At 40.3% G+C, this 23,461-nt stretch overlaps 1 protein-coding gene and 1 non-coding gene across 3 annotated transcripts in view; one reads left to right on the plus strand and one right to left on the minus strand.

Annotated features, from left to right (window-relative positions):
- Window positions 1–23,461, plus strand: part of CRBN (cereblon) — a 26,739-nt gene continuing 3,278 nt past the window's right edge. The window contains exons 1-9 of one of the 2 annotated variants that reach the window (XM_075549874.1): window positions 1–134; window positions 4,234–4,343; window positions 4,530–4,732; window positions 5,395–5,544; window positions 10,670–10,829; window positions 20,723–20,785; window positions 21,874–21,958; window positions 22,769–22,884; window positions 23,386–23,450. In XM_075549874.1, the coding sequence (XP_075405989.1) occupies window positions 68–134; window positions 4,234–4,343; window positions 4,530–4,732; window positions 5,395–5,544; window positions 10,670–10,829; window positions 20,723–20,785; window positions 21,874–21,958; window positions 22,769–22,884; window positions 23,386–23,450 (1,019 nt within the window). In that variant the 5' untranslated portion in view covers window positions 1–67. The remainder of the gene's footprint in view (window positions 135–4,233; window positions 4,344–4,529; window positions 4,733–5,394; window positions 5,545–10,669; window positions 10,830–20,722; window positions 20,786–21,873; window positions 21,959–22,768; window positions 22,885–23,385; window positions 23,451–23,461) is intronic. The other variant, XM_075549875.1, reaches the window with a different exon arrangement.
- LOC142449677 (small nucleolar RNA SNORA32) lies at window positions 5,673–5,798 on the minus strand. Its single transcript, XR_012784800.1, has one exon. It is a non-coding gene; the product is annotated as a small nucleolar RNA SNORA32 (small nucleolar RNA).

Below are 23,461 nucleotides of genomic sequence, written 5' to 3' on the forward strand. Positions count from 1 at the left end.
CCGACGTCCCGGCGTCCTCGGCGCTCCGGCACCGCCCAGTCCCAGCCTCCTCTGCGGGTAAACAGTCATGGCCGGCGAGCGGGACCGGCAGGACGCTGCGCAGGACATGGGGAACCACCTGCCGCTGCTGCCCGGTAACCCCCGGGGCGCCGCCGGCCGCAGGAGGCGGGCGAGGCCGGAGCGGCCCAGCGGGGCTGGGAGGGCGGGGTGGGGGTGGGCCACGCCGGCCGGGCCGGGCCGGGGCCAGACTGGGATCCCAGGGGCTGCCCTGGGCACGCAGTCTGGCATCAACGGCACCCTGCGCGGCTGGCCGGCCGGTGACTAGGGAGTGCGCGCTCTTGAGCAGAGGGCCCTTTTACATCCTCCCAGGCCCGGGAGTTGGGCTCCAGTAAATGCTCCAAACGAGAGGGGCGGGAGGGAGCTCGTCCAGTTGAAGCCGTTATTTTTTTCTGGCTGCTTCCTTTTGACAGCAGTGACAACGGACATAGATCTAGTAAGCGCGTACAGTGGGGTAGGCCCTGGAAGAAACACTCGGCATGCAGTTCGCAGGTTACTCCTTTCCCAGGAAAAAATCATTGTCTCGACCAAGCTTACCCGGTTGCAGAACCTGCACTCGAACCCGTGCCCTTCTGACTTCTTGGTCGATGGCCCTTAATCACTTCACTGTCGAGGTAGTAGTGATCTGTTTGTCTCAGAGATGCCGATCAAGCACATGGTATAGACTACGTTTAACTAGGTGTATTTCTTAGGGATGTGATGTTAAACGCAGTTTTCCCCTGTGTTCTCTGAAAATGTAGACTTTGGCTGTACATTGGCATGCTGGTCAGAAGGGGCAGATAAAAGGTCTTATTACAACACTTAACAGACTTCTCTTTTGGAAAGCCATGGACAAAAGGCTCTCTCGGTCCCATGTACAATAAAATGGACACTGCTTAGGCTGCACCATCTTCACAAACATCACTGTTTGGGCCCATTGTTGCAGCCACTCTGTCATTCTGTCTTACTAAAGCTCTTCTCTTTACCAACCCTGATGTCCTTCAGCGACTGATCCCTCCTGATAATATGTCCAAAGTATATGAGAGGCCCTCCTCACTGCTAACGAGCATTCTGGCAGTCCTTCCTCCAAGACAAGTTTGTCCGTCCTTCTAGCAATCCATGGTGTAATCCTTGCTGCGTTTGAGTCCATTGCTGAGTTAAGCTTACTATTGTATTGTGAAAAATAAAGCCTTACAGGCCTATGTTGTTGGAGAATTTGAATCTCTTTCCAATGGAGATTAGAATTTCCTGTGGGTTGTCAAGAAGCATTTGCAAGTTTGGGACATTTGCCTACAGAAAGCTATTTTTCCGAGGATTCATTTGGCTACTGGGAGTAGCAGAGGTTGGAGAGGGAGAGATGCGTGCTTGCTTTACCATATAGAAGATGTTTGTGTGTTTTTGTTTTTTATGAAAGTTTACCATAGGCAGAGTTTGTAGCTGTTGCTGAAGCCAACACAGCTGGGTTGGCATAGATGTAAGTGAGGCAGACTCCAGCTGAAGAGTTGAACCACTGTTTATTTTCTAGAGATAGGAATTCTACTTTGTCTATACGAAATGTAGGGTTTTAGGGAAGATGGGAACGAGAAGAGATAGGCTTCTGAGGTCCTCTTGGCAGCCATGTGGTGCTCCTGCCTGAGATGAGTCACCTGCCGTTCCCCAGGGACTGTGAGAAGCCCGAGTGTTTTGTTGCAGCACCGTGGAGAGGGTGCTAACCAGAAGTACCAGAGCCCAAAGATATTCATATAATAGCACAGCTTTCCCGAGTTATATATGGGATTGCCGTAAACCATTTCGTGTGAGATGTTTTCTGATGAGTAATAAGCCTGCTGCGGGCTAAGGAAATAGCTTAACAGTCAAGATTCAGGGAGTCTATCCTGTCCAGATAAGCTATTTTTAGATAAATATTACTAATTGGGAGGAAATAAGTGTTAGCTTTATTTTTAGGAGGAAGTGTGCTATGGGTAAGAGTATGATCAAACCCGTTAACATGTAATCTTTCCAGCTAACAGTTAGTTGATCTCTGAAAGTCCCTGTTTGAAAGCGGGAGACAGTGTAAAAGCCAGGCTGATAGAATTGCAAGTGCAAGGGCTTAGAATAGTTTTCAAATCACTTTAGATTTTTCTATTTTTGTCAAGAACTGCTGATCAAGCAAATAGAAGTATTTTCTTAGAGGGGAAAATGCAGATGGTGCTAGAGCATTGACATTTGGAGTGTAAGTTGAAATATTTATGTTCCAGTCAAAGCTTAAACCTAAAAATTGTTAAGAATGAACAGAAAATTAAAAGCAGTTGCCACATATTGTTGTTTTCTGTCAGCAACCTAGCTGGAAGTGGTTGTATTTAAATAAAGATAAGCACAAAGGACAGTGATTTTTGTAATGTCACTTTGTTTACACCTTTCTCATGCTTGGACATTAAGAAGTAAATGAAGCATGATGTCAGGAGTGAGACTCCTAAGTGTTTATGGTGAGTGTAGGTCAGGGCTTCTTAAATTCAATCCCTGTACTATTGACCATGGCCGTACAAGTGTTTGTTGTGGAGGCTGTCGTGTGCTTTATAGGATGTGTAGCAGTATTCCTGGCCTTCACTTACTGAATATCAAAATTCTTCCTAACCCTTCTACTTGTGGAAAACAAAAGTGTCACTGGACATTGCCAAATATCTTCTGAGAGACAAAACCACTCCTAGTTGAGAACTTTTGGCCTAAACCCAGGACATTTGCCCAGGGCTGCCATGAGCAGACTCCCCCCTACATGGCACCACATTTTCTAATCTTTATTGCTATCATAAGAAAAGGGTTTTGATTCGTACTCCGTGTTGGTACCATCTGATTTTAAAACGACCAGCATAGTTTTTATTATTTTAAAAATATCTCTAGAGAAAGCCTTCCAAAAGATTTCTTTTAAATTTTTAAAATGTTTTTGCCAACTAATTTTTAAATTCAAATTTCCAAAGCAAAATCAGCATGGACATGATTACAAATCATTGTCAAATAGAGTAGTGCCAGTCAGGAAAGTAGTCACTGCTCCAAGATTCTTTCTGCAAGTTTACATCGATGTCTCTTTATCAAAATGAACTCTTCCGTAGTAACTAACCTTTTAAAGAACCTTAGAGGTTAACCTACCTGAAACCTATCGTTTTTTCAGATGAGGAAACAGATTTAACCAAGTGGTCTGAGTTGTGCAGTGTATCCAAAGTAGTTAGTGGCAAAGAAAGAGAAACCAATCTCCCCTATAGAATAAATTCCAATCGTATGTATAGATCATTGTTTCCCAAAGTGGGCTATACCTGCTCAGGGATGCTGGACTGATCCTGGGGGACTGCCAAAGCAGATACCTACACTTTATACTGAATTTTGGGCGTTGGTAAGTTTTCCATTCTCAGTGGGTTGTGAGTTGTTTTAGCCAAATACATGTGGACCCCTGTGGTGTAGATAATCCCTTTTTGTGGAGATAAAGTATGACTCTTCACCCTCTAAGCATGGGCTGTGCTTAGTGATATCTTCTGAAGAGCGCAAAACTGCCCAGTGATCACCTCTGACTTATGACCATGGTTAACCTAGGCAGAGCCAAGTCACGTTGATGGTCTACCCCCTTGTCCTGTATGATGCACTGCACCTGTCTGATCTCCTTCCCCAAAGCATGTCTAATCATGGGAACCTTCAAATCAATCCCAGTTAAGGTACACTGCACAATACCTGACCGGCACATTTCAAAACTCTCAGGGTCATGAAAACAAGGAACGTCAGAGACTGCCCCAGCCCAGAGGAGGTTATGACACCCAGATGTAATGTGGAGTCCTAATGAGCTCCAAGGATGGAAAAGGACAGTAGGTGCAAGCAAAGGAAATCCAAACGGAATGTGGAGTTTAGCTCAAAGTAACGTATTGATGCTGGTTTCTGAGCTGTGGCTGGCGGACCAGAGCAATGGAAGAAGGTAACTGGCAGAAAGTGCCCTGGGTATGCAGCAACTCCATTCTCTGTGTAATTGTTCTGAAAGCTAAGACCATTCGACAGCTTTAAACAGAAGGAATGAGTGGCATGGCCTGGCTGCTGCTTTATAGGCCCAGCGATCACCACCAGTACCAGTATGCAAAGGAACCCACTCTGTGGGCGCTGGGAGCCCTCGTGAACGAATGTGTATTCAAAAGAGATCACAACTTTGGTATTTTTATCTTGTAATGTATTCTACTTTCACAGCAGGAAGTGAGGACGAAGTTGATGTTGAAATGGAAGTTGAAGACCAAGATAGCAAAGAAACGAAAAAACCAAACATTAATTTTGACACCAGTCTGCCAACCTCACATACCGTATGTAATTAAATAATACATCAGATTTTTGTGTGGTGTGCTTACTCATCAATTTTATTGCTTGAATAAATACTTGCACCCTCCATTTCTAGTCTTTTCATCTGATTTTCTCTTTAATCTGTTGAGCTTGTATTTTTAGTAATTGTTCTGACGCAGTGTACCGTGTGTGTGCATACTACCCAACAGTACCTGGGTGTCGACATGGAAGAATTTCATGGCAGGACTTTGCATGATGACGACAGCTGCCAAGTGATTCCCGTCCTGCCGCAGGTGATGATGATCTTGATTCCTGGGCAGATGTTACCTCTGCAGCTTTCTCGCCCTCAGGAAGTCAGTATGGTGCGGAATTTAATTCAGAAAGATAGAACCTTTGCTGTCCTTGCATACAGGTAATGTAGAGTGAATTTGCTTAACGTAGTCCTTGACATGTGTTGTCACAGCAGAGGCTGTGCCAAAGCCCCTTGCTATTCTGTCCTCAGTATTTTGATTGAACATGTCAAGAATCCGATTTTCAGAAACCATCTTATTTAAAGAGAAAGATGGCTTTTTACATCTTAATGTAAAAGATTAATCTTCTAAAAAGAACAGCATGCTGTTTCTTTTTTTGATTCATAAAGTAATCCATCACTGACTAATGTTAAGTTGAAACTGAGCTTCTGATGTCACTTGCAAAGGAGGCCTCACTGGTGGGGCAGAAGGAAATCTGAGCTGTTCCCACTCCCATGCAATGCGGCACTCAGCCCCAGAAATGATGCCTACCAAGCTGGAGGGTGCTTGCTCGAGCCCCTGTCAGTCCTGGATCACTTTAAGTGACTAAGTCGACTGCTTTCCTGAAGTACCCTAAATGAACTTCCTGAAGCTTACTGTTAGCTTAGCTTACTGTTAGCTTAGCACTTCCTACTCCCACCCGATCCCTTAAAAAATAAATAAAATGCTAAGAATTTTGCAATTCAGACTGATTGTTATAAATTGTGTATATTGCTTTTGCCAACTTCACCTATTTTGAAATCAAAATTTCAAAATGTTTTCTTTTGACAACTTGCTTCTGAAGTAATACACAGGAAAGAGAAGCACAGTTTGGAACAACGGCAGAGATTTATGCCTATCGTGAAGAACAGGATTTTGGTATTGAGATAGTGAAAGTGAAAGCGATTGGAAGACAGAGGTTCAAAGTTCTTGAGCTAAGGACACAGTCAGATGGGTAAGAAATACTTTGTGCCTTTTTTGTTTTCATGAAAACTTAATACAAAAAACAAAGTTTTACTGAGTATATTGAGAATGCCTGTAGAAAATGGTGGCTTTGATATTTGTACTAGTGTAGATCTGAGCAATTGATGCCCCAGTTAGCTGTATGCTTGCAAGGCAGCAAAAAGACAAAACTTTTTATGGTAAGTGTTTTATGATCATGTCCACAGTAAATCAGAAACCGCATTCTAAAAGCCTTGGTAATGACCACAATAATTTGTACCTGTAAGTTGTATGAATATCTTTCAGTGAAATGGTTTTCCTTACAGTGAATGTTTCTCTTTCCTTTGAAGGTGTTATAGTCCAGGGTTTCCTATCTAGCATCTGGAAAGTTGTTAAAACTATGAATGCCTGAGTTCCAACCTCATCTCCTTCCTCCAGAGAGTGATTGACTCTCTCACACGAGGCTGCAGAGTCTCTTTTAAAAATGCCTTCCAAAATAATAATTTATAAATGATCAAGGGTTCATGAGGAAGGGGGAGCGGAGAGGGAGGAAGGAAATGAGGTGATACCAAGGGCGTAAGTGGAGAGCAATATTTTGAGAATGATGAGGGCAATGAATGTACAAATGTGCTTGACACAGTTGATGTATGTATGGATTGTGATAAGAGTTGTATGAGCCCCCAAAAAATGATTTTAGAAAAATGGCTTTTAGGTGATTCTAATGCCCAGGTGTGCTTAAGAGTAGTAATGAAGGCTCAAAGTGAGTGCCTTTCACAGCTCAACCTCTTCCTAGTGCAGGAGAGGAGTGTGCATTGAACACAGGCTCATTGGACAGCCAGTGTTTGCAGCATTCCTGCCAACTGCCCCATCTACATGTCCACCCCCCTTGTGTATTTTGTGTCATATCTATATGTGCTTTTACATACGAAGTGCTCAGTAATTGCTTGTTGCCATGTGAAGCATAGAGCTTTCTCAAAATAGACTGGTAAGGATTAATTCAGTTTGGCATGACCATCGGGGGTTAGGGCTTTTCTCAAATTCAACGATTACTTAGCTTATCTATCTATCTATTCATTTATTCTTCCTTTCTTAAACATAGAGACCTACTTTATCATATAAAAATATACTAATTAAAGCCACACTTTTGCTGATCATTGTATATCATCTCTTATGTCACTGATTCCCAACCCTGGTGCATAAATATCACCTGTGAAGTCTTATAAAATTAGAAACTCTTGGGTTCACCCTGATCTTAATGAACCTATCTCCGATCAATAGCTAGAGTTGAGTATCTCATCAGATAATGTTGCACAGGTAATGTTGCACAGGTAATATTTGTGAACATGTAGAAATTTAGAGCTTATCTTAAGATAACTTTTTAAAAAAAAGAACGGGAGGTTCCTGAGGGCAAGAACTTACTGTTTTGTTCAGTGGTGGGGGCCAGAGAACAATAGAGTAATGTGGGATGGGAACGCCAGGGCCCATGGGTTTGCACCTCTCCGTACCTGGTATTCCACCAGACATTCTCATACTGTCACTCACTACAGGATGGCTATACTGTAAATACTCAAGTATAAGCCTACCCGAATATCAGCTGAGGCGCCTAATTTTACCACAAAAACTGCATTAAAAATGTGCTGAAAGACTCGGCTTATACACAAGCAGATACGGTGTGTCTCTCTCCTTTGGTAAGCTGCTTGAGGACCGAGACTGGGACAGACTTCCTGTATTTTCACATAAGTAACCCATCCCAGGATTACTGTATGTCATTACAACCCCTCCTACACTCGTCTCCCATGTACACTATTCATATTTCCAAGGTTGCATGTTATTTACAGCAGCACTTGGTGAAAAAGGCAGTGTGTCTCCTTGGAGGAGACAGACAATTGGTGTTGTTAACATGAATGATTGAAAGAATGGCCTCCTAACATTGTGATCTTTAACTGCTGTGGGTTCTGCTAACCATTCCAGATGTCAAGTATTTCCTGCCCTAATACGTATCCAATTTTGGTTACTTGTATATACGTATTTCCAGAAACTGTGAAGGGAAATTGATTTGTAGAGAAGTACATTTCTCAGACTGTCTTGGCATCTGTCACTTTCAGTAGTGGAAAACCAGTTTTAAACACATGATGGCAGTAGACTATTAACTCTCAAACAGTTGTTTGTCTAGTTAGAGATTATCGTCAAACTGGTAGGGTTGGGGAAAGATTCGCAAAGGGCATGGATCCACTCGGGACCACTCACAAAGGCAAGTCTATCTTCATTTACAAGTCCTCCCCGTAAGGACATCTCTGGCTCCCATGCCATTCTCGTACCTGCACTAGAAGTGGTGACACGAAGAAACCCTGGAGACTGCAAGGTCTGCTTTTCCCAAACAAGAAAACGTACTATCTCAAATAATTTGTATAAACATACAGCCAGTGAGTGGTGGAAGCTCCCTTACTCCCCTCCCTCTGTCTTAGAATCCTTCTACCGCTCATTTGAACAAGCCAGCTCCTCTTCTCCACTAAAGCAAACCCAGGTGATTTCAAAGTAAATGTTTTTTTTTTTTAAATACCAACCTCTAACTCTACCTGTGTTTAATTAAAGACGGAAACAACAAGAATTTATACATACATTTTATTTTGACTTTAAATGTATAGCTATACATTTGCTCACGTCAGATGTGATGGAGGGATAAGTTCTTATCTTTGAGAATTGGCCTTGCACTTGCTGGTAGTAACTCATCTTTCCTGCATAAGCCACCTTTAATGTGCTTCCTCTATATTTTACAGTCAATATTTTCCCTTGAAAGTTTTTTAGCATAGTTAAAAACATTTTTATAGAACAATTTTTTGAATAGATTTTGGCCATTTTTCCACTGTTGAAGTTGAGCCTAATATGGCAGCATCTTTGATGGTTCAACTTAAGTTTATTGAGGCGATTTTATTTTCGTACTGTAGTTCACCAGTTTGTATGTTATTTATATCGATTACATAACCACAATCACAAAAACAACTGCCATAAGCAGGTTGGGAAGAAGCGAAAAATTGCTGATGTTAAGAGAAAAACTCAACTGCTGGGTCAAAACCAGACTGTGTGCCATAGCTGCTGCGCAGATTAAGCCGAGGTCACGGGGGCCCTGGCTTCCACCTGGGGCAGGCCACATGGCCTGTACTGCAAGCTGAGGGCTTCACCCCAGTACCTTGTACATCGGTATTTTTCTTAAATTTTAACTAGAAAAATCAAAATAGGAAAAACAGAGCTTACCGACTAGTTGGGTAAAACATAATCTTATCTGATAAACTGGAAGATAACCTGGAAGAAAAACTATTTTGTTTTAATTTTCTATAAGATGGTAAAGGAGCCCTGGTACTGTAGTGTGCTATGCATTGAGGTGCTAAATGCAAGGTTGGCAGTTCAAAATCACCAACTTCTATTTGAGAAAGATGAGTTTTTCTACTCCTATAAAGATTTATGGTTTTGGAACCCACAGGGGCAGTTATAGAGTAACTATGAGTTGCTATCAATTTGATGGCATGAGTTTATTTTTATAGATAGGATGTGGCACTGTTGGGTAAACACTGTCAGCATTTAAAACCCAACTTCCATCTCCTCAGGAGAAAAATGAGGTGAGTTGCCTCAGAAACCACTGTAAGTCTAAATCAACTTGATGGCAACGGGTAAGAAATAACACATAACACTGGGGTTTTTTTTGTTTTGTTTTGTTTTAACATTTTCCCGAATCATTAAAAAAAATGGCATTAGCGAGGTCTCTTATTAGCGTTAAACTTAAATATTTATAGATATGCTTAGGTATTTCATTTACTAAATGAAAGTATCAGAATTTCATTCAAGACTGTGTAGGCCATGGCAGTGGTTGCTGTGAATGACCCTTGTAGAAACTTTAAATAAATAGGCTGAATCAGGAAGGACTCGGTCATTCTAGCTCTTATTCCAGCATTTGGATGTACTTAGACACTTGAAATTTCAAAAGCTACTATCTGGGAAGTATAATCCTTCAAGAAAATTGCATATTGGGTCATGACACTGTGTCTAATTACAGTACTCTCAGGTAGTATCTGACTTACATATTTTTTAGTGTAGGAAAAACTAGTATGTGTTAGTCCGGGTTGACAAGAGAAAGAAATTCATAGACGTGTTTAAGTAAGAGTTTTGTATACAAGATTGAGTATTGAGAAAACAGTCCAGCCCAGCCCAGATCAAGCCCATAAGTCCGATGTTAGCCCATATATCCAAAACCGGTCTTTAAATTTCTCTTCAGACTCACAAAACACATGCAATGAAGCCAAATGCAGGAAGATCACAGGCTAGTGGGTGGAAAGTCTTGTGGATCCAGTGGCAGTAGAAGCATCTCGGCACTGGCAGGGGTCTCCACGTGGCTCTTTCAACTCCAGGGCTCTAGTATAGCTCCGTGTGTCTTGTCTACAGGAATGTCTCGTGGGAAGTGAGCATGTGTCCTGCCTCCTGCAAGCTAGTTATCTCCTTAGCACTTCCAAATGATGTCATCAAGCTGCAACCTGATTGACAGGCTAAACTCCACCCCTTCACTCTTATGTCTCAAATTGACAATAGATTATGTAACTACAACACAGTAATAGGCACATTTTGAGTTCTTGGCATATTTAAGTTGATTTGAAGATGCGCAAAGGCTACATATACACTTTTTCTGTTCTAATTTCAGCTCATCATATGAGTGGGTTTGGGAGTTCCTTTTCCGTTTTCTCTGTACCTCAGTTGGATAAGGTATGATAAAGGATAGGCTCAAGAGTCAGGGTAAGGAGTTGGGGAGATAGAAGTGATGGGCTAAGAATTTGCAAGTAAATGTAGAAGTATCCATTTAAGCAGTAATTCTTTACAGGTTGGGTTTTAAAAACTGTCTCATTTATACACTATTAGAAATGTAGATGTCTCCCATTCTTCGGTGAGAATAAAACTTGGAAGCTTAGGCTATCTTTGGTTATAACTTTGGTTTGATTTATGAATACAGTGATTGCTAAAATGTTGCTATATTTAACATCAGTGCTTGAATGTTTAAAGAAAAATTTGGAGACCTCAGTATTTGAAATTATCCTCATTGCTTTCACACTTGTATTAACTTGTATTAACACAGTCCTCGGTTCTCTTCATTTTAGAATCCAGCAAGCCCGAGTGCAAATTCTTCCTGAATGTGTGTTGCCTTCAACTATGTCTGCAGTTCAGTTAGAATCACTCAGTAAGTGCCAGGTCTTTCCTTCAAAGCCTGTCTCATGGGAAGACCAGTATTCATATAAATGGTGGCAGAAATACCAAAAGGTGAGAACTAATTTTTTATGAATCTTCAAAAAATAAGACAGGTTACCTCTTTCCTGGTTTAATTAAATATAAACTACTCTCTTCAGACACCATCTCTGGCTGAGATTGATCATAGCTGGAGTTTCTAACATTTATAAATTGCTGGGGCATCTATTTACATAGTAGTAATTTACAAATGTAGTAAAATATCAAATAGCTGTAAAATGTTCCTAGGTTTATAAACTATGTGTTAGTTAATTGCTTGATGTTTTTAATCTCAAAGAATTCTCTTTTTAGATCATATTTTTGGTTCTTGAGTGAAAACACATTACTTTAAAGCATAGGAGGGTAAGTTTAGGATAGCATAGAGTATGTTTAATCTCTTCCATGGTGGGAGAGGAGATATTATCAGTTCTTGTTTTGTACAGCATTGTTAACATTTAAAGATGCGTTGAGACTGTCATTGTTGGCAGTTGCCATAGTTGGTTAGCTCCAGCTCATAACCACCATGTGTGTAAAAGAAGGGCGCATTGCCTAGTCCTGGGCATCTTCAGTCTTGACTGCGCTTGCGCCTGTTTCTGTAACCGTGCTATGTAGCTCATGACAACTTTCTTTACCCTCTGCTTTACTCGCTGGGCTGCCTTTGCTCGTTACTAGTCCCTCCCAGGGACCTGTCAAAGGAAAGCAAGAAAAAAACCCCACTCCCATTTTAAGAGGCTGTCTGGGTGCACTTCTTCCAAAGCAGTTTTGTTTATTATTCTATAACACAGTAGGAACACTTTGATGATCAGATCTTGTTTTTCATGTGCATAAGAGAGGAGTGAAGAGCATAGCTTGGGACGAATACATCACAGTCCTTACAGGGACGTCTTTGCTTTGACACCCTAAAGCAGCGCTTCTCAGCCTGTGGGTCACAACCCCTTTGGGGTCAAACGGCCCTTTCACAGGGGTCGCCTGATTCATAACAGCAAAATTACAGTTATGAGGTAGCAACGAAAATAATTTTATGGTCGGGGGTCACCACCACATGAGAAGCTGTCTTAAAGGCTTGCAGCATGAGGAAGGTGAGAGCCACTGCTCTAAAGGGTATTCTGCAGCAGAACTTCCCAGTGCAATGCATCCTTTGGGTTTCCTTTACTACTACTTTCACGGACACTGTGTTAGTCTGGGTTGACTAGAGAAGCAACTCATAGACACTCGCATGTATAAGAAAGAGCTTTATATACAAGAGCAATACATATGGGCTAAAACCGGACTTACGGACTTGATCTGGACTGGGCTGGGATGTCTTCTCAATATTCAATTGCTCTTGTCGTCGAGCAGTGATGTAAAATACTATAGGATCCTGATATATATACACTTATAGGGGTTATGCATTCAGGTGAGGACTTGGGGTCATGCAAATGTTAACACAGTTCTCTGTGAACTAAAAAGTTGGACCCCACCCAGAGACCCGCAGCTTGGAAGAAAGGTGCAGCAATGTACTGTTGAAAAGTCTGCCACTGCAAACGCGAGGTGCAGTTTCACTCGGGCAAACGTAAGGTTGGAAGTTGTTAGAATCAACTTAATAGCAACTGGAGTAATAAGGGAGTCTTATACTGGTCAGTTCATCACTGATTTGAATATTTTGAGCAGTAGGATTCTTTAATTTTCAGACTTTTGTTCACTATAGCCACTTGATGGGCACCCGACTCATACTGTCCAGCCATCTGTGGACCTTGGTCCTTTTAGTCCTGTTTTTCAATTGACAAGTTTGTGATGTGTGATAGACCCTGTATTTTAGTGTTTCTAACAAAATCTTAATAAGAACACTGTAATTAGACCGTTGATTCCAAGACAACCTTGAAATGAATATTTTCAGTGGTCTAACAATATGGAAACTGCCTTCAGTTTGCAGGAGGATTTGTATGTCTGTATAATACTTCTGTAGTCAGACCTGATACAAACACTTTAAATACATGAGGGTATTTCACTTAGGATTCCAATTCATATATGCGTGAGTTTATCCCAAACAAAATGTGCTTAAACATGTCCCCAGCATCTGTACACAGCTGCAGGCACGTTTTCTCAGTAATACACTTACTTGTCTTAGTCTCATCTGGGGCCTTCAGAAACAGAGCCAAACAAAACAGGAGCTTCTAAGGAGATCTACTGGACTACTGTTGTTAAATTCAGGGCAGACAAGTCAACTCAGAAGGTTATGGCCATTGTTATTTTTTGGAGGGAACCCTAAAGGGGTCCTAGGTTTCCACAAAGGATGCAGGACAGCCATTGGGACTTAAGTTTTAAGAAAGTTGAAAACCACATTGGTGAGGGAAAAAAAACCAGGAAAGTTGTACGGCAAATTGTTTTCCATCACAATACACCTGCTCATTCTTCGTGGGTAGGAAGGGCTGTGCTGTGAGAATTTCATTGGGAACCCTTAACCCATCCACCCTACAGCCCTGTTCTTTTTATTCCCCAAATGCAAAACCAAATACCTAAGCTCACTGCCATCCAGAGAATGCTGACTCATAGTAACCTCTTGGGTCTCCGAGATTGTAACTGTTTAAGGAGTAGAAAGCCCAGTCTTTCTTCTGAGGAGCTGCTGGTGGTTTCTTACTGCCGACCTTGCACATTGCAGCCCAACATGTAATGACTGGGCCACCAGCGCTCCTGCAAATAACATTTTAAAGGAACACAATGTGAGTCCTCTGCCTCTGACTTAGTGTGAATGGCAAAGCACAGGATTCTTTGGGGAAGGATTAGAGAGATGCCTAGAGGATATGCCAAAAATCAAAAGCTTCACACTTTGTTATTGTTGGTTCCTCATACTCTACTCTTGTTTCACAGAAGTACAATAGAAGATTCCACTTTGCCTCTTCCTACATACACTTCCTGCAAATGTTACATACCTAGCTCTGCCAGAACATGGGCCAAGGGAGGAATGTGGGATTGAGTAGTAGAAAAAGACCTCTTCTTTGTAGGAGTAGTGATGGTTACACTTACACTCATGTGAACTGGGGATTCTTGTGCTATTTTTTTTTTTTTACACCAAGACAAGCGCTTAAAAATTCTTAGCCCATTTTAGAATCCTAAAGTAACTCTTTGCAAACTTGACTGACTGGATCTGCTTCCTGTTCCTTGTGTTTTAAACCTGAACTTGCATTGAGCAAGTAAGGCTGTTGTTAAAATTAATTTTATCGGAAATGCTGATTACATTATTTCTATTGGGTCCATAGAACATCTCACCTTGTTCACACTGAAATCAGAATTTGACCTTTGCAACTGGGTTGACCTTTGCTCATCACAAGCAAGAAAAGACGAGCTGCCAGGATTGTCCCCTGACCTTTCCCTACACTCTTACTTCTCTAATCCATTGTGGGACTTAAGTGGCTTTCACAGTCCAGATCACCAAGGGCTAAATAAAAGGGGGCTAAGATGCTAAAGAATAAGAGGCTTAAAGTGTTTTTAGTAACAGGTGCCTTTAGCGTATGTTTTTCAGATGGTCTCAAGAGTTCCCTAATTTAAACTTAGAATAGAATATTTTAGGTTCTGAAAGGTGGGATTAGTTCATTGGGCAGAAAAACAAAGTGCTAACTTTCAGCTCCAGGTGACCTATAGACTGTTTCACTTCGCAGTCTAGGTGAGCATTAGAACTGAAGTCTCACAGAGGGGAAGATGGCAGCACCACAGGCAGGGAGTCCAGATGCAGTTAGTCTCTGAAGCCCCTTAGTTGGACAGTAACCTATCATGGGACTGGAGTGTGTAATCGTAATTTGAATTTAGAGCTTGTTTCACCTTTCTCCTTATAGCGTTTTCACACGTGACTTGTATATCCCGCCATTATATGAAGCAGCACAAAACCATGTGTTCTGTCTCCTCTAACAAGCACTTAAAATGGTCAGAGCCAGGAGAGCTGCTTAGATGAGTCTAAGCTGACTCGGGCCAATCAGCTTGCCCACCACAGTGTGCCAGCAAAAAAGAGATACTTAGAGGACCCAGGTGATGGGGTCTTCACTTAGCCCTGCTCGCCTCTGTTGAATTTGCCACTGGAAAGTGGACATCCCCAAATAACAATTTTTAAGCTTCCAGAAGTGTTCCTGTGTGGTCTTGCATTCTGACAAGAACGTTGGGGAAGATCCCATATACGTTGCAAATATTTAGAGGCCAGTGTAACCACAAACCCCATTTCCATGTAGGTACCTCCCTCATTTCGCATTTGATCTTTGAAGCTCATTTATACTTACTTCTCAGTCACACTGATTTTTTTTCTAGTTACTGGGTTTACCATAGGAAAATTTTTTCAGAAAAAGTGAGGACACTTCTTAGACCTATATAGAGTTTGACTGATGTTGCTAGCTTCATTTCCTGCTTGCTGGTTTATAAAGCCCTTATATGTTAATAAGAAGAGTAAAGAGAAGTCAAATGTATAAATGACTAATGGCCATCGTGCCATACCAGCTGCTTCTCAGATAAGCCTTCTTCCAGAGTTTGTGTCGAGTCTGCACAAACATCGAGTTCGTTCCCCGTTCTGTGCCAAAGACACTTGCTATCTTGGACCTTATTCTCTTACTGATGTATCGTATAGAATCGGCTGTGTCAGTTTATGGAGCACTCCTTCATTCTTCTGAAGGGTGAACGTGTTCTGTTGTATGGATACACTAATTCCTACAGCCAGTATTCCTATTGATGCCAGAAAGACCTTCACTAAATAATGTGTACAAATGACCTTTCGTCCAGGTAAATCTGTGTGATCAATTTTGAGATATGGAATCGTTGGGTGACAGGATAAACACACTTTCATCTTGACAGATAGAGGAAGTCACACCTCTTGGTACTTGTATTGTCACATTCCACCATGGCCTCACTCGGAGGTTTCAAATGTGATTTTTGTTGCTGATAACTGAATGTTTAGTAATATCTCCATATAAATTTTAGAATGTTTTTGCCTTGTTCCAAAATAATAATAGTTCAGGCAGAGCTCAGAGGAATTGATGATTTGGGTCCACATCACAGCAGTAAAGGACCTATCTATAAAAAGAGGTACATAAATGTTTTGGTATACCAACGCATATAAAAATTACATTTCTGCTACAATGTTGTCTATTGGGTGTTGCTGCAGCATTATAAAATGTTTGAAATCGTGTGAGAATGTGACACGGACACTGACCACATACTGTTGGAAAATTGGCGGATAGATTTTACTGGGTGCAGGATTGCCACAAACCTTCATTTGGGAAAAATGCCACATATGTGAAGCATGGTGACACAAAGCTCAATAACACAAGGTATGCCTGGAGTAAAAGCAATGGCCACCGTGTCTGTTTTTATATTTAAAAAGAAGAAAACTCGTGAACTCTATTACAGAGTAGTGCTTTCTCTTGCACAACTATTGCAGATATATTTGTGTATGCCTCATTAGCTCAAAAGCAGGAAAGAACTAATTTTGCCGTACCAGTTCTTAGCACCAAGTAGGGATTTGAGAAATGAAAGGAGATGAAATCTGTTATTTTTAGACATATTTCGTTAAATTATCATTTATCAATACTGTAACAGGATTTAATACAATAACTACCTTTGCTCCTTACTCTTTAAAAATGGTGATGATTTACCAGTTATAGGGGAGAGTCGTTCTGTAAAAGTATCGACGCGGTTGGGGTGGAGGAGAAGGCGGTGGCTGTCTGGTGCGCAGGAGCGGCAGCCGCAGTGAATAATAACTTGTTGGCTTGAGCACACATCCACTGAGGTGTGGGGATGCCAGAGGAAGAAAGAAAGGAAAGAAAGAAGTGTTGCTGGAGGAGGTCACCCACACAGGGTAGGGAGGATGCCTGCACCAAGATGCCCACTTTTTCTAAAGGTCCCCAAGCACTGGAGAGAAATAGTGATTTGCCAGATGGAGTTTCCAATGCTTACTGATTAAAATGGTCAGAGCAAAAAAAAAAAAAGTATCGATGCTGGGGTTCTATTTGTATATGCACAATTTACCCCATACACGACCTGTGTAAACATGCCTCTGCTGTCAGGTTCTCGCAGTTGTATATTTGTCTTAGTCTCATTAGTGTGCCTTTAAAAAAAAAAACAATCACTCCTTCATTCTTTATGCCTTTGGAAAAAATGAGATAAGGGCTAATAAATTTTTAACAAAACTCAAGTGGGCAGCTTCCCACAAATCATTGGGCCTTTAAAAATGCACGCGAATGCTGCCCCAGTGTTCAGTGGATCAAGCCTCGGAAGGAAGGTTGGAAAGACACCTCAGAGATGAGTGAAAACAAGGAAAACCGTCAACTCCAACAGAGTTAGGAGCCATGGCTGAAGCTGACAAACTAGTGGAAGACGACCTTAGAATTACCACTGATTTTATAACCTTTTAAGAAGGAAATCTTGACATTGATCAATGTGAAGAGTACCCATAGGTTTCTAGGGCTTCTCAGGAGCTTTTCTTACTGTACCAGCTGCCTTTCTTAATGAGCCAAAAGAACTAAAGGCCTTTAAATGGAAAGATGCCAAAGTGCCTTAATATTTGGCAGTTGCTCTGTATAAGCTAGCCAATCTTTTCAGATATACTTCTATTACCGTTTGTGTGTTTAGCTGTATGAAGCACACCATAATCAGAAGGAACATAGTTGATTTGTTAGTGGCACTTGGGGAAGCTGTTAGGATGCTTACAATGTTTAAGAGCCTCTAAAAAAGAAACAGACACGCAAGATTGTAGCACGTTCAGATTCACAGAGCAAATTGACAAACATGGATTGACCTAAGATGCTCTTATGTTAGGATGCCATGTGTTCCTGTTTTCTTTCATATTTGGAAGTAAGTTAATGTGAATAAATTTGAGGGGTTTCTTTTTCTTGGACCTAGCTGCTAAGACCTGCCCCCAATTACTCTTGCACTATAAAAGTAACCATTCTAATATGTAAAATGTATATTAATGACTAACGTGTGTGTTAATCAGCCAAGCCAAAACATCATATTGGATCTTTATCATTTTGTAGTTTTTAAGAATATATATTCTTAATATTACAAATAAGATTTTCCACACTAAAATATAATCTCGACAGTTTTAGCGTTTTTGCTATTGCTTACGCTTTACAGAGTAGAAGGCCTCGTGTTTTGCCTCAAGTTGGGCTGTTAACCTTAAAGTTTGTAGTTCAAAGCCATCAAGTAGTGAGGGAGAAAGGTGGTGAGGCTTCCCATTCCCATAGTTAGTGTCCTGGAAACGCACAAGGCATTTCTATCCTGATGTATAGTTACTATGAGTCAGACTCTATTTTATGGATTTGGGATTTTTGTTTTATTGAGTCTAGATATCGAATCAGTTCATAATCATCTAAGTTCAAGCCCTTTTTGTAAACTTTGTTTTGAACCATTTTATTAGGGGCTTATATAACTCTTATCACAATCCACACATACATCAATTGTGTCAAGCACATTTATACATTCATTGCTCTCATCATTCTCAAAACATTTGCTCTCCACCTAAGCCCCTGGAATCAGCAGCTCGTTTTTCCCCCTCCTTCCTGCTCCCCTTCCCTCATGAACCCTTGATAATTTATAAATTATTTTGTCATATCTTACACTGTCCAACGTCTTCCTACACCCACTTTTCTGTTGTCCGTCCCCCAGGGAGGAGATTATATGTAGATCCTTGTAATCGGTTCCCCCTTTCCACTTCACCCTCCCGGTATTGCCACTCTCACCACTGGTCCTGAATGATCATCCACCCTGGAATTCCTGTTACTAGTTCCTATCTGTACCAGTGTATATCCTCTGGTCTAGCCAGATCTGTAAAGTAGAATTAGAATCACATGGTGTGTGGGGGGGCAGCATTTAGGAACTACAGGAAAGTTGTTTCAGCATTGCTACACTGCATCCTGACTGGCTTGTCTCCTCCACGAGACCCTTCCTTTAGGGGATGGCCAATTGCCTACAGGTGGGCTTTGGGTTTCCACTTCGCACTCCTCATTCACAATGATAGGACTTTTTGTTCTGATGATGCCTGATCCCTTCGACACCTTGAGATCACACTGGCTGGTGTGCTGCTTGCATGTGGACTTCGTTGCTTATGATCTAAATGGCTGCTTCTTTACCTTCAAGCCTTTAAGACCTCAGATGCTGTATCTTTTGATAGCCGGGCAGCATCAGCTTTCTTCACATTTGCTTATGCACCTGTTTTGTCTTTAGCAATTGTGTTGGGGAGGTGAGCACACAATATGATTGTTTGTTCTTTGTTGCCTGATAACTGATCCCTTCAGCACCTTGTGATCACGCCGACTGTGTGCTTCTTCTATGTGGACTGTTGCTTCTGAGCTAGATGGCCACTAGTTTGCCTTCAAGCCTTTAAGACCCCAAATGCCATATCTTTTGATAGCCAGGCACTATCAGCTTTCTTCACATTTGCTTATTCACCCGTTTTGTCTTCAGCGATTGTCAGGAAGGTGCGCATCAAAGAATGCCAGTTTAATAGAACAAAGTATTGTTGCATTGAGGGAGTACCTGAGTGGAGGCCCGATGTCCATCTGCTACCTTAATATTATAAACCTTTACATATGTCAAGTCTTTTTTAATGTGTGCCATATACGAGGTCTTATAAGTATAAGACTAGGTTCTTTGTTTTTTAAAATGTTATTTTGCTTTTCAAGTTTCAATTGGTAATCTATTGCCATTGAGTTGATCCTGACACCTAGGAGCACTCACTACAGGTCAGTACAGAACTGCCCTCTAGGGTTTGCTAGGCTGTAACTTTTGTAGGAGCAGAACATCAGATCTTTTCTTCCACAGAACAGCTTGTGGGTTCAAACTGCAGTTAGCAGCCCGTGCTCTAACCTTTGTGTCATCAGGGCTCCTTCTGATGCATTGGTATGAAACTCCTCCTCCCTCCCAGTTTCATGTGTCATGCTGTATTAAACACTGAGCCCTTTATTTACCATGAGATTACAAACATTGGTAGCTATGAAGGTATTTGGGGTTCATTCATTTTCACTGATGTGTTTGCTTGTTGTTTTTTTTTGACAAATAATAAAATTTGTATTTCTGTTCTTTGGCAGGCTTTTTGGTCAGTTCTGTAATCTTATATTTAAGTGAAAACATTATAGGTATTGACTATTAACCGATGTTTGTTTCCAAGTTGTTGCTGTTAACAGTACTGCTGCAGCACGTCCCTGTGATCCTGTGTGTCCTGAAGAAGTGATTTTCAAAACTGTCTGGATTTTGCATATGTGCACTTCTAGAGGAACTCTAGTCTTGTTTTCTGAACTCCAGTCACATTGGCATTGCTTTGGATAAGTAGTTTGAAGGCTGATATCTTAGAACAGCGATTCTATTAGTCAAATAACAAGAATTGTTAAGTGTAATGAGCATTTTAATATAAATTTAGCATACTTCTGTTTGGATCCCAAAATTAATGAAGTTCTGCTTTCCCCCGAGTTTTTGAAATTGGGAACTTGATTACTGGGTGCTTTACACTTAGAAACCAGAATCGTGATTTCATTCTTGGAATTTTCTCACTTTTGTTTGCCTCAGTGGAGAGTCCTATAAAATGTGTACAGAAAGACAGTTGAGTTGTATTTTAAGGTTTTCATTGCATGTGCTGGGCAAGTAATTACTATATAAGTGTAATTAATGTAGTCATAGTAGAAATAATGATTCATTTTACTAAGTTCTCAGTATATAAAATTTCTTTCCATATTAACTCTTAATATTTGAATTTTATCTGGGAGATTGTGTGTGTGTGTGATGGATATAAATTAGAAAGGTATAAAAGCATGACTATTCAAGTTTCATAGATAAACTGTCTACTGGGAAGATTTTCTACAAAGTTTTCTTTTTATGATCTCTTCCTGGAATACTAGTCATTAATGTTGTGTCTTTTGTGATTTTAAGGGGGATATTTATTCTGTGGTTTCTTTTGATATATAATTTTCTTCCATTTTCAGAGGAAGTTTCATTGTGCAAATCTGACTTCGTGGCCTCATTGGCTGTATTCCTTATATGATGCAGTAAGTAACATACCTTATTTATGGTCTTGGATCTAGGGTAGTCGTGTCATGATTAAGGGCGATTAAAATAAAACAGGTCTTTTGTGCTTGGTAAGGTTTTCTTTGCAGGATTAATGGTATTAACTACATTTTATTAAAGTAGAAGGGGCAGGAAGCAAATTTTGCTGGATACAGTTTGTCTCTAAAGAATTTTAACTTTTCTTACACTTGTTAGTGACTTATAAAGCAAGATATTAAGTAGCTACTTTGAAATTTTGAGTGGATGGTGTTTTATATTTAGAAAAGTAAATAATCATACATAATGCTGTTTTAGTGTTTTCCTAAACAAGCATAATAATTTACATTAATTGATATATTTTCTGAGATTAAAACATGCCATTACTACTTGAAAAATCACTAAGAGACTACCGAAGTAAATACCTTTAGTTTTGGATATATCGCCTAATTCCATTGCTTACTCTGTATCTGGGACAGATTTTTTTCTCTAAATATCTCTAAAATGAGAGAATATTACATATGGCACATAGTAGGCATTCACCAGTTATTTGTCATTTTCCATAGTGCTTCACCACACCCACAAATCTGGAGTCTTAAGACAATGAAGTAAATTCTGTGTGCTGATGTCCTGCAGACACCAAGGAAACTGCAGTAGGCATATGCTTTTGAGCCATAATCACTACACAGTAAACAAGCAGATTTGGACAGGTGCTAGGGAAAGATAAGCATCCCTAGGTAGTAAATAGGTGGCATGTATACGAATGTCAAGTTTCAGAGCAATGAATAGGCACTACATCTCTGTGGATTGAGTCAGAAAAGGCTTCACTGAATGCAGGGGAAGTAGGACCCCTTCATCACTCTGATCCAGTGTATCTCCCACGGCAGTGAGTAGCATCTGTCCCTGGGATGACAGGAGGTGAATGAGCCTGGAAAGCAGTGGACACATTTAAACAAATTCACATGGGACAATATTACCAGATAGTGATAACTTAAAATACTACTAGTGCTAATATTATATTGAAGAGAGTGGGAAAACTGGCAGATTTTGAAAGTATACATAACTTATTACGGATCCTTTTCTTTTAAATAAGGAAACCTTAATGGATAGAATCAAGAAACAGCTGCATGAATGGGATGAAAATCTAAAAGATGAATCTCTTCCATCAAATCCAATAGGTATTGAAAGTCTGTTTCTTCCTGTGGGTTTGGTATTTTGTTCAAAGAAATTACTTAATGTGATTATTTCCTTTATAAAACATCATTTGAGGGGAAAACTTTTAAATTAATTGTAACAAATTTCTTATAGTTTAAGGTGACCAGATTTTAACGTTGGTAAAGCGGGATACCAGCAGGACACCATTGATTAAAAAACTCCTATCCTGGAGAAATAGCCACATGGCTGCCAAAAACCATATATAACCTAGCTTGTCGTGCGTTCTTTCCAAACATCGGGACTTTCTTAAAACGCTGCAGGATGCGGGAAAAACTTAAAAATCGGGATATCTGGTCACCTTATTACAGTCGTGTGCCTTCTAATTTTAGGCAAGTTTTCCATAAAAAGTTCAGATTATTATAAAAGACTTTCTTTCATCCAAAAACGCCTTCTTGGGTGCAAAGACCTCCCATCCCGTCCTTTAATAGCCTTAAAAAAAAAATCAATTCTAGTACAGTTTAACCTAGTTACATGTAAGTTCTATATTGGCTTATCCTGTTCAGTTTAACTATTTCTCTACTTTTTGTCACGTAAAGTGACTTTCTACCCTGGATTTGATTTCATATTTTAAAGATAACATTTTATAGAAAAAGTATGGGGAAAATAAGTTTTATAATGGTACATGTTAAATATTGGTATATTTTAGCATTGTTTTTAATTGTACAAAATGTATCTTTTGGAAACCCTTTAGATGAGGTTATTCAAAAAGGAAGTTACCTTTGAGAGTTTTAGACCGATGAGTTTAAAATGGAAAAACTCACAATGTCTTTAAGATTTTTCTTACAGAGTAGCCGCTTGTCTTCCCATTGATGATGTATTAAGGATCCAGCTCCTTAAAATTGGTAGTGCTATCCAACGACTTCGCTGTGAGCTAGACATTATGAATAAAGTAAGTAAGGTGAATGTTGTGACCCCCACGCTCTATCAGTCTAAAGAACTAGGCTGTATTCTTGGGACCAGTCGTCACAGTCATTGCAGTGAATAAGAGCAGTTTGCTGGCCTGCTTTACGTGTAGTTAAAAGAAAAACAGACATTCCATCTGGAGTCTTGTAGACAAACTCAAAATTATTTTGCTTTCCTCAAATGTATTTAATCTAGTACTTGTATCTGAATAAACTTTTGAGTTCCCTACATAGTACATCTGTGGCTAAGTATCAGATAGTCATTTTCCTTTATCCTAGATTGTCATTTAGTTTTATAACTGAACATGTGGCAGGTTCTGGGTTTGGACGCACTTTTTAAAATCCTTTCAAGTGTTTTAATGGGGTTGGAATGAAAACATGGTATTTTGGTATTGAGTGTACAGTACCCTAGAAAAATGTATTGGTAAGGTATGTAATTATACAATAAAATGAAGTTTCCCACTGATAATTTCCTCTTAAATGTTTAGTGTACTTCCCTTTGCTGTAAACAATGTCAAGAAACAGAAATAACCACCAAAAATGAAATATTCAGGTGAGATCATT

Source organism: Tenrec ecaudatus, chromosome 5 (assembly GCF_050624435.1).
Source record: "Tenrec ecaudatus isolate mTenEca1 chromosome 5, mTenEca1.hap1, whole genome shotgun sequence".
Classification (NCBI taxonomy): Eukaryota; Metazoa; Chordata; class Mammalia; order Afrosoricida; family Tenrecidae; genus Tenrec; species Tenrec ecaudatus.